Raw genomic sequence first — 14,298 nt, 5'->3', positions numbered from 1 at the left:
CATCCGGCTGAGGACCCTGCAGAAGCCAGTCCAGGGCAATCCCCCTCGCAGGCAGTGTCCCTCCTCACAGAACTCAATTTCAAATCGGATTTCCATATGGAGATTCTGCAGAGGATGGACGCCAGTCTGGTACGGGTGGCTGAGGCCCTGGAGCAAAATGCTGCGGCCAACGTGACCATTGGTCAGGCCCTGGCGGAAAATACCAGGGCCAACATCCGCATCGCCAATGCCCTGGAGCAGCTCGTTCGCCAGCACATGGTGGAGCCGACCTCCCTTCCTGCCGGAACATCAGGATCCTCCACCTCTGGCACAACATCAGCCAATCCTCCAAATGTGCCTAGCCCTGTGCCTAGTCCAGAGGCCACAACATCTGCCTCTGGACAGGCCAGCCCGATGACATCCCGGACCCAGTCAGGCGCCCTCCCTCCCCCATCCAAACGGGTGAAAAAACGGTGACAGCAATGGTGACTTTTACCACAATCCTTCTGTGCTTGGCTCATATTCCTTTCTGGTCAAAACTTCCCTCTCCTTTCTTGTGAAATGTTTTTATTTTTTTGTTGTATGTTTATGTCAACAGTTATGTTGGGCCAATTTCTTTGATTTTGGAACATATCTTTGACCAAAAAAGATGTCCCCAATATTTTTTTTTTTTGTTTGAGCAATAAATTGAAACAAAAAAATCTGACATTGGATTGTGAAATTATTGTACAAATGGGTTACATTTAATCCTGGACCAAAAGGCAAAAACTGGCCCAAAAAAAAAAAAAAAATGGGCTCTTTAAGGAACGTTTAAAAATTCATATAACGAGGCAAATTCAAGAGGCACAAAAAAAATGGTGCGAAAATTAAAACATGATGACATTATTGTTACAATAGGCCCTAACCACCAAATTGAGGGCAAAATAAACCCCCACAAATGTACGCAAATTGATTGTGTTATCCTGACATTAGCAGCTCTGAGTTCCACCTGCGTACGGTTTTGTGCTATCCCCAAAAACTGATTTCAAAACACATACCAAGCCGGTTTTCAATCCAACACTAATTGCTTTTCAGCCCTCCCGCGATTAATTGCAACAACATCGTTGAGTCCCGGGACGGAGGAGAAGGCCATCGCCAATGTGGTCGAGTAATCCAGACCCTAAGCTGTGCGAGCATTTTGAAGTGAAAGAGGATCATCCAGTGACGTATGAGTCGGTCCGAACACATTTTACGCTCGCATCTGCTAATGTATGTACGCCCCAAAAACGCCTCGCCACGCCTGCGTTTTTCCATCTCCACCCCCGTCAACACCCTAAAACGCCCTGTTCTGTCAATCACATTTGACATGTCACTTCCTGTACGCTATTTTAGGAACGAGTCAAAAAAAGCTCGCAATCTGCCGTACGCACATGCGCAGTGTTACACCGACGCATGCGCGGTTAGTCAACATCGGAACGCAACGAGCGTACTGCTGTTAACGAGCGGCTCTGAATGAGGGCCAATATCTTCCTGTGTATTCTTTTGGGATGCAGTCGGGATTCCGATGGTCTAAATGCAGACCGTCAGCATCCTGACTGTCTAATCCCGACACCTGTCATTAGACCTACGCCGGGAGCACAACACCCGGCTTACAGATTGAAGGTAAGCCAGGCGCCGGGCCGGACAGCCGCGGGGAGGGAGTGTTAGGTTAGGGGGTTCCCAGGGGGGACTTAGGGTTAGGCACCCCTCGTGAGGATAGGGTTAGACTAGGGGAAGGGGGGATTAGGGTTAGGCCCCCACTGGTTGGAAGTTAGGGTTAGGCACCCCCCTGGGAGACTTAGGGTTAGGCTGACGGGAAGGGGGGGTTAAGTTTAGGCACTTAGAGGGGGGTTAGGGTTAGGCACTTAGGGGGGAGGTTACGGTTAGGCACCCCTAAGGGAGGGTTAGGTTAGTAAATAGAAAAAATACTTACCTGTCGGGATCTTCACTACCGGTCTTCCAGTGTCAGGATTTGAACCCATTCTTTTGTCCTGGAGTTCATTTTACTTCCAATAACCTGCGTGACTGACTCCTCTTAATGGTGTTGCCTGACCCTCAGACACTTCCCAACTAAGGGGTCTATTTACTAAGAATTGGATGGAGATAAAGTGAACGGATCTAAAGTACCAGTGAACCAGCTCCTAACTGTAATTTTTCAAACACAGCCTGTGACATGGCAATTAGGAGCTGATTAGCTAGTACTTTATCTCTTTTCACTTTATCTCCATCCAAGGCTTGCCAACTGTGCACAAGTTTTAGGAGAGTAGTCGATGCCACCATCAGGCTCTTTCACTGGCATCTGGAACCACTTACTTTGTGATTTGTATAGCTTCAGCGGAAACTTTTTGCTGGTGAGTTGTGGTTGGTTCGTTCTTAAGGCTTGATTTGGAGCAGAGAAGAAGGGTAGTACGCAGAACTCTTACTTGAGACATGGAGATGAAAGCAGGACAGTCAGGAAACCGATTATAGTTTAGCTCTTACAGATGGGCCCAGCTAGTTTGTTGCTCATAGCGTGACATTCAGGCTTCTGATTCGTGCCTTGGAACGTTGTGTGATGGCTCTACTGTGGCCCACCGTGGAGTTCTACAACGTAGGAGAATCCACGGCATGTAATATACAGCTTAACCGCTGAGTGGCGATTACTCCACTGCTGAAATCTATACTACTGAATACCATACTGTAGATGGATATCCCTGACAAGCGAGCCAATCACATTCGGGACACTTCAGAAGTGTATTTGCATGTTGCATGTTCGATCAACCAATCTTTTGATAATATCACAGAAGCTCATTTAACGGGACGCAAATCAGTACACATACAGTACTGTACAGTAGTGTAATTGCCATGTTGTTATAATGGTATAACCAACACATTAACGAGATGCACACACAGCTTTCAATGAGATGGGATGAATTATTATTCACTAATAGTGGGGTACTATGTTTACATGTACTAGTATAATATTTTGAAAGGAAGACACATTTTTATTATTATTATCATTAACCGTCTGAGACCTTTTTGAGCCCCTGAATGTCAACATGCTGTTGGTGCATCTGACCCATCTGAGCCCCTGCCGCAGAGGGTGCGTCTTAAGCCTGACACTAAATCCCCTGCACCCCATAACTGTATGGGTGTCATTGCAGGTTGTGAGGAAGTTGTTGAGCTTAATATAGTGCTTTCAATACACTACTGCAACTTTATTGAACAGGACATCATGTGGTCTTATTTAAAACTGAGGTTGCATTTGAATCCCTGAAGCCCAACACCTGTGGGTGCATCTGACCCGTATGAGACCCTGCTGCTGAGGGTGCATCTTAAGCCCGACATTCGAGCCAGGGTGCATCTTAAGCCCGACATTCGAGCCCCTGCACCTCATAACTGTATGGGTGTGTCATTGCGGAGTGTGGGGGAGTTGTGGAGCAAAGTAGTGTCTTCAACACAGTACCCCATCATTAGTGAACATTAAATCATCCATCCTCATTGAAAGTTGTGGGTGCGTTTGAGTCCCTTATTTCCAACATCTGTGGGTGTGTCTTAAACTTAGATTAGTGTGGATGGAAAAAAATATATGGAGGAATGAATCTAAAGTAATCATGATTACGAATTAATATTGCGCTGTGATGGGATTTGAACCCTGGACCATGGCCTTGTAAAATGACTGCTCTAACCACTAGGCCAAGAAGGATGTCACTCCCATCTACTGAATGCTTGTGTACTCCACCCACCCGCTGTCATTATGCGCAGTGAAGGAAGCATAATAATGATACTAATAATAAAAATGTGTCTTCCTTTCAAAATATTATACTAGTACATGTTGTGATGTTGTGGGATAATTAGCTCGGTAGATTAGGGTCAGTGGTGCTGTGATTAGGTGCAGAATTAGAGTCCACACATTGCGTTCCAGTAAAAATAAATTAAAGTGGTGCTTTACTGCCAGCATGGAAACCAGGAAACAGAAATATTAAATAATAAACAACCTAGCCCTCTCTTAGGACACTAGCTCACTTCTTGAACCCTCTATATAGAAGCAGTTAATCTGCATGAGAGTCTCTCACAGTCTCTGAGATTGGTGGTCCTTCCTGCCACATGCAGGACTGGACACTGGCCTCCTGGCCTGGTATAGCTTTCTTAGCTTGTTGGCTGCCGCCTCTCACAACTACAGTGTCAGAGGTATAGAGATCTCCCTGCCTCCTTGCAGGTATGATCCTGACCACCTGGTCTGCTTCACTCATGCTGCAGCTTCATCTGGACTGTTTGTGTCCACCAGCAGTCTCACTTGGGCTCTGGTCATATGGCAGCCATTAGGCATCTTCCCACAATGCTTTTCTACTCTGTGTGGTCGGATCTGTCCTACCCCACACAGAATCTGCTGCTCACCAGCACCACCTCTGGTGATACTGTCACAATCAGAGTACCCCACCATTAGTGAAAAAATGGTCGAGTAATGATACATTTAAAAAAAAAAAATTCAGTTAAGCATTGATCAAAATGTCGACACAAAAATGGTCGACATGTTTTTTTATTATTATTCTATTTAGGGTTAGGGTTTGGACAAAAGGTCCACAGAAAACTGGTTAACGCATTAAAAAAATATATAAATTTTTAGGGTTAGGGTTTGGCGACATAAATAGTCGACACATGATTATTCTTTTATTAGTATGTTTCACAGTTAGTGTTTGGTCAAAAAGTCGACACTAAAATGGTTGGCAAAGGATAATTTTTAAATTTTCCTTAGAGCTTTGGTTAGCTTTATGGATAATGCACTTCATTGAAAGCTGTGCGTGCGTGTGACCCATGTCTAAGCACCTCAAAGCCAACACACTGTACAGTAAGTGCGTCTGAGACCTCTTTAAGCCCCTGAACCTCAACATGCTTTGAGTGCATCTGACCCGTCTTCGCCCCTGCCACCGAGGGTGCGTCTTAAGCCTGACACTCGATCCCCTGCACCCCATAACTTTAGGGGTATCATTGCAGGGTGCGGTGGAGTCGTGGAGCAACGTAGTGCCTTCAATATACTACTGCAACATTACTTAAACAGGAAATCATGTGGTCTTATATAAAACTGAGGTTCCATTTGAGTCCCTTAAACCCAACACCTGTGGGTGCATCTGAATCTCGATTGGTGCAGATGGACCCACTCCACCATTGTACTTTAGAAAAAATATATATATAATAGGGAATTAATCTGAAGTAATCATGATTACAAAATAATATTGAACTGTGGTGGGAACCCTGGACCAAAACAACTGCTCTAACCACCAGGCCAAGAAGGCTGTCACATCCACCTACTAAATCCTTGTGCACTCCACCCACCCGCTGCCATTAGGGAGGGTGCAGTGTGGGAAGCATAATAATAATGATAATAATAATAAAAATGTGTCTTTCTTTCAAAATATATCATTAGTACATGTAAATAGTGTGTGCGTGTGACCCCTGTCTGAGCCCCTGAGACAAAAATATAAAAACATATTTTTCAAAAAAAGTACAGGAGTGACACACATACTGTACTTTAATGATTTAAAACTATTACATATTCTTCTACAGCTCTTATTCCATGATGAAAATGCTGTACTATAGTGTACCGAATCAAAGGTTCTGCAAGCCAATCATCGAGCATTGATACAGAAAGTGCATTGGATATCTGATACATGCGCAGTGTAGTTTAGGAAAAGCGAAACCTGGTGGACAAAAAAGTTGTATAACATGCTAAGACTTTTTCTAGCACCACGATACATTCCGTAGCAATCAATACTGAAAAGCGATACTCATGGCGTGAGATGCAGGGCGCACTACATGGTGTATGGAACAACAAACTAGCTGGGCCCATATGTATGTAGGGCACAAGATTACAGCAGGTATCATACAGGATCCATACTCCCCAACCTTCTCCATCAAGACAAGGAAGTCTCGCTTTTTGGACATTGTCCCATCATCCAATCCAATGCTGTGAGGCCATAATTATTTTTCAGGTGATCACCATCATCTGTTGCATATTGGTCTGTGATACTGCAGGAAGCAGTCGTGAAGCCAACAGACGAAATCTCAACCGCTGGCTTCCCGACTGTCTAATCCCAGCAAGTGACTAATGACAGGCGTTAAAATCCCAACACCTGTCATTAGACCTTCGCCGGGAGCCCGACACTTGACTTAACGATCGAAGGTAAGCCGGGCGCCGGGTGCGGACAGCTGCAGGGGGGAGGGTTAGGTTTAGGGCTCCTGCGGGGGACTTAGGGTTAGGCATCCCCCTGGGAGGTTAGGGTTAGGCTAGAGGAAGGGGGGCTAGGGTTAGGCACCCCTGGGGGGAAGTTAGTGTTAGGCACCCCCATGGGAGACTTGGGTTAGGCTGCAGGGAAGGGTGGGTTAGGTTTAGGCACTTAGGGGGGGATTAGGGTTAGGCACTTAGGGGGAAGGTTAGGGTTAGGCACCCCTAAGGGAGGATTAGGGTTAGGGAGGGGGGAGAAAGATTAGCGATACTTACCTTTATTGACGATCAGGATTTTCACCCTTGCCGGGCTGCCGCTGTCGGGATTTGAACCGCCGGCAGTAAATCATACTGATTCCGACACTGCTGATTCATCCAGCATTGATACATAGTACTGAATAAGACAGCGCAAAATCAAACCAAGAAGTTGTTAGAGCAGGGTCCCTTAAAAATGTTAGTGGTTTTCCTTTTATATGTTAATTGGTTGATGAGGTGATAATCTGTCAGCCTATCATGATAAGGGGCATGTTTGGGGAATTACATTAGTGAGGACTGACTGTGACATATTCCTCTTGCCTGCTAGAAACCATCCCCCACTCCCAATTTATTTATCTTCTCTCTGTTTCTGTTGAAGTGGTGATAATAACAATAACAGCTGGTTAGTTGAGTTGTCCTTACTCCTTACTTGGGTGCGCTATCAGCCAATGATATAGGTTCATATTTCCAATAGGGCATTTGACACTGCCTGTCCTAGTGTGTCTAATCTTGGAGAGTTGTACACCAATGTTTGAACTTACTACCATTCTTTATGTCCGCCACTGCCCTAAGAATCAATGTTTTAGAAAACTGCTGTTGTCATATCTTCTATTTATTAGATAAGAATATTGTATATTGTTGAGGGGTATAATCAAGATTATATCAACCATTAGTGAGTTTAGTAAGACACACAAAATAGAAAACACTTGCTGTTAACATATAGCAAAAATAAATGCTTCCACCCCTGCCATAAATTTAAATAAGCGCTTGAAATAATATAACAATCCTATATGAAAACAAAAACAAGAGTTGACCTTCAGTGGTGTCACTACCAGAGTGATAACACAGACATACTGTACATACGGCTACTGCAAGGCTCACTACAATGCACAATGCACAATGCAGTCAAGGGATGGGGTCATTAAACCACAATCCCTCAGCAAGCACCAGTGTAATTGGATATGGGGTCATTGGGACTAATAGTTTCCATCCCAATGCCCACCTACACACCTGTACTAGCATTTAAATACATAAAAGCATACATTTGAATGTCAATGAATAGGAAGCTTAAATGTCTGTCTAGATTAATCAGTGAGTAATATCACAATGATAGTATCACTAGAGAATACCCATAGTTTATGGGCAGGGCAGAAGGCAACTAATAATTTAACCTATTAGTAAAACAATGCTGTCACAATACTCTGAGGTTGGTTGTGAATCGATATTCAATTGTATTGATATAATGTCATTTTGACCAGGCACATCCACAGTTCTCTATGCTGAAATAGCGAATAGTCGGTCTCAGACTCACCTGCCAGCAGTAGATTCAACACCAGGTACAGTATGTATATTGTTTTAGGATATTTATAGGATCGAAAAGTTTTATATAAAACTCAGTAGACATAGCAATATATAATATCACTGATCATGAATTGTAAAATATAATTTTGTGTAAAATAAGCAACATGTCCAATATTGACATTGTATTAAGATAATTTCGGAAGTGTACCTTCAAAGGAAAATTAAGTCTGCCTATCTTTCTCATTTATTTGCATGTGTAATGTTTCTGATTTTATGTTTACAGAAGTTACAAAAAACCCAGTGCGGAAGTCACACTATATCATTGTCATCACAATCCTAGTCATCGTCATCGTCATTCTTTGTTCTGCCCTTGGATTTATGGGTAGGTGAACCTGTATTAATTTTATGCTTTTGTTTCTCCATTAATTTTACAGTTGTGAGTTCAGTTAAAAATATTTAACTTTCTTCTGTGAGATGATCCTTTGCCTGTTCCACTGTTTTTAGCATATTTAAAAATGTTAGGAAGACAGAAGGCATTTTATATGCCTGATGCAACTTAAAGTACTAGGCTGTGTCACAATACACTTAGGAGCAAGGGTTCAAAATGTAAAGTGGTGTGCCCAGGGGTGTAGATGGCCCGGCCGGGCCCAGGGGAAGGGGCGTGACCCAATCACGGGAGGCATGGCCATGCCCCTCTTGAGCTAACTAAAATAAAAAAAATTCAGAGCTGCTATGCGGTGCTGCACGCTAGGGAGGGGGGCGCTGTGAGTCCTCAGCCCAGCGCAAAACCAGGGGGCGCGGTCAACGTGATCGCTCCCCCACACAGGAATAGGAGACTGCTGCGTCAGCTGTGAGGGAGGGAGGAGGGGGGGGCAGCGCCGGACCTGGTTCCCCACCAGGCCCCTCTAGCAAGCCCAGGTAAACAGTACGTGCCCCCCCTCTAGGCGCCCCTGGGTGTGCCCTTTTTATGATCTGATTTTTGTAGTCCTATTAAAGTTAAAGGGTGGAGTGTTAGGGCTGAGTTGCTGGTTTATAATAGTGATTTTCTGGTTGGAAGGGTCTTTTACCTCTTTGGAAGTTGTTTACAGAAGTAATTCACTAGGAGTCATGCACAACATGACAGCAATGAGGGACTTCATGAGTTAAATTTATGAGGCCCGTGGTCATTTTGTGTTTTCATATAACAGCCGTTGTGTGCAGATGACATGTTATTATTTATTAAATATCATTTACTTATATGGCAGCAGCATATTTCTTCACTCCAGTGTGCTACCCCCTCCCCCTTTCTGCAGCTCTGACCCTGTCTGTCTGCCCTCCCGGAGCTACTGAATATTGTTATTATATGCTATATGCTCTGATTCTGGTGTATCAAATTCTCAATTTGTTTCGGTAGTGTGCACTGTCCCTTGATTTTATTATATGGCCTTTCTGTTTTATTGTCTACAATACACCCCATAATTCCCATAATACAAATTGTTATAAGTTTTTCATTTTATTTGTACCTTCTTTATACATTATATTGTGACACCTACAGTAGCATCTAATTGTGTAACACTACATGTTGGAAAGTTGCTACTGAAACTTTCCCTGGACCACTTAGCTCTTTTCCCTCAGTGCTTGTTACGCATTTATGCACCAAGCACAGTCTATGTCTGGGAGGTGATTGAGAAGTGTTATGTGCTGCTGAAATCATGTTCATCTTGTTCTCAATGGCTGTGGTTCACAAACTCAACCCCTAAGTTTCCCCAACTGGTCATGTTTTCAGGATTTCTGTCTGTGGAAGCACAAGGGATAATTACTGACCGAGCAAAATAAATTAACTTATCTGTGCATGATTTAAAAAAATCCACAAAACATGATCTGTTGGTGATACTTAAGGCTTGGAGTTGAAACCCCCTGCTCCATAGAGATCAAGCACACTCCCTGACCACTAGTTACTTAGTCAATGCTTTGCAGTTCAGCCACCTGTACGATGATGGTTCCAGGTGATACATGCCTAATTTTTTTTAACTCTGCTCCAGGAGAAACCTGGAGAGGAGTTGCAGTTGGTCACTGAGTTGACGGGAACTTTTTGTCATTAAACCTTGCACTCATCAAGTCATAATCACGGGTTTGAGAAGAGGAGACTGGGCAAAATGTCATGGTTCACATCATATTGGCCTTGAACCCTCACAACGGACCCACAATTCTTTGTATTACTCTTCCTATCCTGTCCATCTCATTAGGAAGTGGGCAGGATGCAGGAGATCCACTCTACCTGAAATATTGGGAGTCTCCCGGACCTTCCGGGACAGTCGGTAAGCATGTTTCTGGTGGAGGTCTGTCTTAAATTGCCATACATATTTAAGGATAGATCACAAAGGAGTTATTTATATGAGGACATCCCCTTAATGAGCAAGAAAAGTCACAATTATTTGAAATTAATAAATATGAAAGTCTGTGTGTTATTGACCTTCATATTATAATGAAATATGCTGACTGTTTAAACGTAAATATCTAATTATGTAAATCATGCTCTTTCTCTTTCACTCCACAGCAGCAGATTTTTATTTTAAGAGGGAAACACTTCTCTTATTGGGATTACACAGCAGACTGACTCTAGGCAGTCCTTGTTTAGCAGTAAAGACTGAAATCTGGATCCATATTACTGTAGATATACAGAAAAGGCAGGATCCACACTAAATTTACACACACACATGAATCCCACTGTATTTTTATTAGAGAAACAGCAGCTTTCATTCTACACCGAAACTCACACAGGTATTAATGGATCCACAATATATTTTCACATTGATGTGCACTTTCCCCCTCGATTGTTAACTATAGTGATGAGGTTTGTAGTTCTCCTTACAAAATTCTACAATTCCATTTGGCCTTTGCTATGGCATTTTGTGGAGAATTAAGGAGTTTGTGAGTCAGCGGCTCTGGCAAAGCAGGTAGCTCCTTTGGCTTTTTCCAATGTTTTTGCGAGCAATTTTTCAGTTTTATGCATAATTCAATGCAGGGCTGGCTTGAGGCATGTTCGACCAGTGCGGTCGAACTGGGGCGCCACCCCATAGAGGGCACACCCCTCCCAACCATTCCCGATTTCAGTGGGACAGTCCTGTTTTTTTGGGCACTGCCCCACTGTTCTACCCATGGGGCAAAGTGTCCTGTGGTTGGTCGGGAGGTTGGGCCCTGGGGAAGAGGAATGGATGCTGTGCTCATGTGCACGGCATCCATTCAGTGTAGGAAGAAGGCTGGGGGCAGCCCAGCTACTGACATAGTGCTGGGCTTACTCCCAGCCTGACGTTAATGGGAGGTGCGCCATATGGACATGCCCCCAAATAACGTAAGTTAGGGGGTGTAGCCTATGGTAATTAGGCCACACACCCATTTTCATGTGACTAAGGGACATCATGTTCACCCTGGAGCTGGCTCTGATTCAGTGTTCTAAGACAGACCAATTGGGAAGAGGTCATGGGGTGATTGTCGGATTTGTCTTATATAGTCCAGCAGCCCAGAGTTGCTGAAGCAATGTTGATTCATCGAGACAGTTTGCCAGTGACTATGTTTTCTATTTACAAAGCCTTAGATGGAGATAAAGTGAATGGAGATAAAGTCCCAACCAACTGTAATTTTTTAAACAATGCCTGTGACATGGCAGTTAGCCATTGATTGGTTGGGACAGTATCTTCTATCACTTTATCTGCATCCAAGGCTTAGTAAATCAATCCATATATTTGTATTTGGCTGGATCTTGAAATGCAGCATCCTAGCTCTCCGTCTGTCCCCTATGGAGCTTGGTACCCACTTAATCTGCATTAGTGCAGATACATTGACAGTGGTGGTGGGTCTGTCCATTCCTCAATTGCAAGCACTCAGTCATAAAATCTAATGCTTATAAGCATTACATTAAATTTAGCAAGTTTAATTTGTATCTTAACTTGAGGACTAGCTACTCATCACCTTTGGTGGAGGTCCATGACTAATTTTGTTTTCCTTTCCATAATATAATTATTAAATAAAAATAAATACTGTATAAGCAGCTGGTAGATTTTTTTGTGTTTTCCCTCACTTCCTTTTACCACCTCCCTAACACTAGCCAATTGTGGGGTTATTTTCGAGGCGTATGCATTAGTTAAATTTTGGTCATTACAACTTTTTGCTTATGTTTTCTTGATTGCTTAGCAGGTGGTTGAATTGATTGTAAGTATTTTTGGGTTATTGGTCATTCTTTCTGGGTTTTTTGGGTGGCTAAGTCATCCTCTGTGAAAGATTTTAATCTGTTTCCTGAATTTAAATTTATGCATTGGTTAAGTTTCAGGGGTATTCTTTGGTATTTCTTGTTCGATTGTCTTTTTCAATCTGTAGACTTTTGGTTCTCCATCTATTTTAGTAATTCACTTGCATGTTAATCATTTGTTGACTCACTCTGATTTGGATTTGAGGCAAAGGGGCATAAGTAACAAAGATGTTTTGGCAATAAAATTCCACTTAAAGGCATTTTCATGTATTTATGGCATTTTTTCAGCAAATGTATTATATGTGTTATCGCATTTTTATCGCAACAATTTGTTGCGTTATTTGTTTGCATTAGTAATAATGCAGAACAGTTCCGGAATCATATAGATTCATTGAATTTAATTAATTTTTGAATGTATCAAAACTTTAAGTCTGATTTTTTTGCCTTATTGCCTTATGAATTCTGTAATTATTTTTATTCATTTTAAAATTCTAATTTTATTAAATATATTTTGTATTAATTACATTTTGAATGCAATAATAATTTTTGGTATTGTTGCAATATCTTATCATGTTTTTGTTTCTTCACAATAAGTAGTGGGAGAATTAATGAATTATTATGTACAGTATTTACGATATATATATATATACATATATATATATATATATATATATATATATATATCAAGAAATGTTGGCACTCCGGAGACTTTAAAAAAATTAGTGGAACAACATTGTGTTTAATATTGATGTTTCAGGGTGCGACAACCCCTTCCTCAGAATACACAATCAATTATTGATTGATTGTGTATTCTGAGGAAGGGGTTGTCGCACCCCAAAATATCAATATTAAACACAATGTTGTTCCACTAATTTTTTAAAGTCTCCGGAGTGCCGCCGTTTCTTGATATCTCCGCATTGGGGACACACTCTCCCGAAGGAGGGCAACGGAGCAAGGTAGAGGTCTTGAGGGACCAGCAGAGTGACGGACTGTTTTGTGTGGGTATATATATATATATATATATATATATAAATAAAACATTTTTTTTAAGTGTTCTAGCTGTACTGCTTTGCATAGGTGCCTTGTCGAGGGAGTGGCCCATGTGATTAGCAGTGCTATACAGACCAGTGACAGAAAAACCTTCACCCACCACTCACACCAATGTCACTGTGTGCCTTGTGCACTTGCTGCTATGTAGCCTATCCTATTCAAGTGAACATGGGCCCAATACACCACTTCCCTCGCCCCTTACTGGCTGCGTGTAGGGTGCCACACCTATCTCTTACATTTTATGTCAATACATTTTGTTTGTTATTGCTCATTTTTAACTTGATGGATCGAAATGAAATAAAGCGCAGGTTATTTTTAGGAGTTTCCACTTCAAAATTATGCACAAAAAGAAATCTCTGAACATGAGATGGCACTGGATATATACAAAATAAAAAAAATATAATAATACTCAGTCATTTGTAATGCTTCAGAGTGTATACTCATTCATGAAGTTTGTTGTAGCTGTTGGATCCCTTGTCTAAGATTCAAACCATCCTGAAATCCTCCATGGTGTATATAAAAAATAAACACATAAAAACAAGAATGATGATGATGATGATGAATGGTGATTGTTCATATGTTGAAATAGTGTTTAAGCAATACAACACAAATAGGAGCACTATCTCTAAAGGCCTGATATTTATACTATAATAAGGTGTCATGGACTAAATGATTAATATTACACCAAAGGATCAAACTGACACAGAATACAATTAAAAATAATGAGAAACTTACAAATAATAAATCAGATAAAAATCTTTATAGACATATAAAGGGACCCAGAAATGCTAGAAAATTAAATTAAAAAACTAAAAGAATCAGATTTACATAAAAAATGAAACATAAAAAGCAATGACATTTACATACAAAAAAAGATAATTTATATGGAATGTTGTGTAATTAGAAATAACAAAGCACTTGATACATTATCAAAAAAGATTAACCTGTATACCCTTATTGTTAGATCTGCAGTAATGTGCGGCTATGTTGCCAGTTCTGTAGGAATGTGCAACTATGTATGTTGCCAGTTCATGTCAATATTGTACTGTAATAGGTATAATAAGAAAATGGAAATCCTCCAGTCTTGCATTTAAATAATGAACATCAGCAGCTGAACTGGTTAAATTGTGCAACTGTAGTCGCAGCCAGTAATAGAGGGATTTTTAACAGGTCTCAGTCCTTATGCACAGGATCTCTACTGATGAAAAATTAAATTGAATTTAAGAAGTAAATGAAATTCCCAAAGGAACACAGCTAGTTCAGTCTC

The 14,298-nt window shown here is 41.6% G+C and overlaps 1 protein-coding gene across 1 annotated transcript in view; it reads left to right on the top strand.

Moving 5' to 3' along the window:
* The window catches only part of LOC148514822 (uncharacterized), a 60,047-nt gene that overhangs the window by 10,979 nt on the left and 34,770 nt on the right, over positions 1-14,298 (top strand). The window contains exons 3-4 of the mRNA XM_088480954.1: positions 7,714-7,791; positions 8,040-8,138. Coding sequence (XP_088337080.1) covers positions 7,714-7,791; positions 8,040-8,138 — 177 coding nt within the window. The remainder of the gene's footprint in view (positions 1-7,713; positions 7,792-8,039; positions 8,139-14,298) is intronic.

The sequence above is a fragment of the Taudactylus pleione genome, unplaced genomic scaffold (assembly GCF_031769625.1).
Source record: "Taudactylus pleione unplaced genomic scaffold, aTauple2 ptg000258l, whole genome shotgun sequence".
Lineage (NCBI taxonomy): Eukaryota > Metazoa > Chordata > Amphibia > Anura > Myobatrachidae > Taudactylus > Taudactylus pleione.
This window is presented reverse-complemented; position numbering and strand designations above follow the sequence as displayed.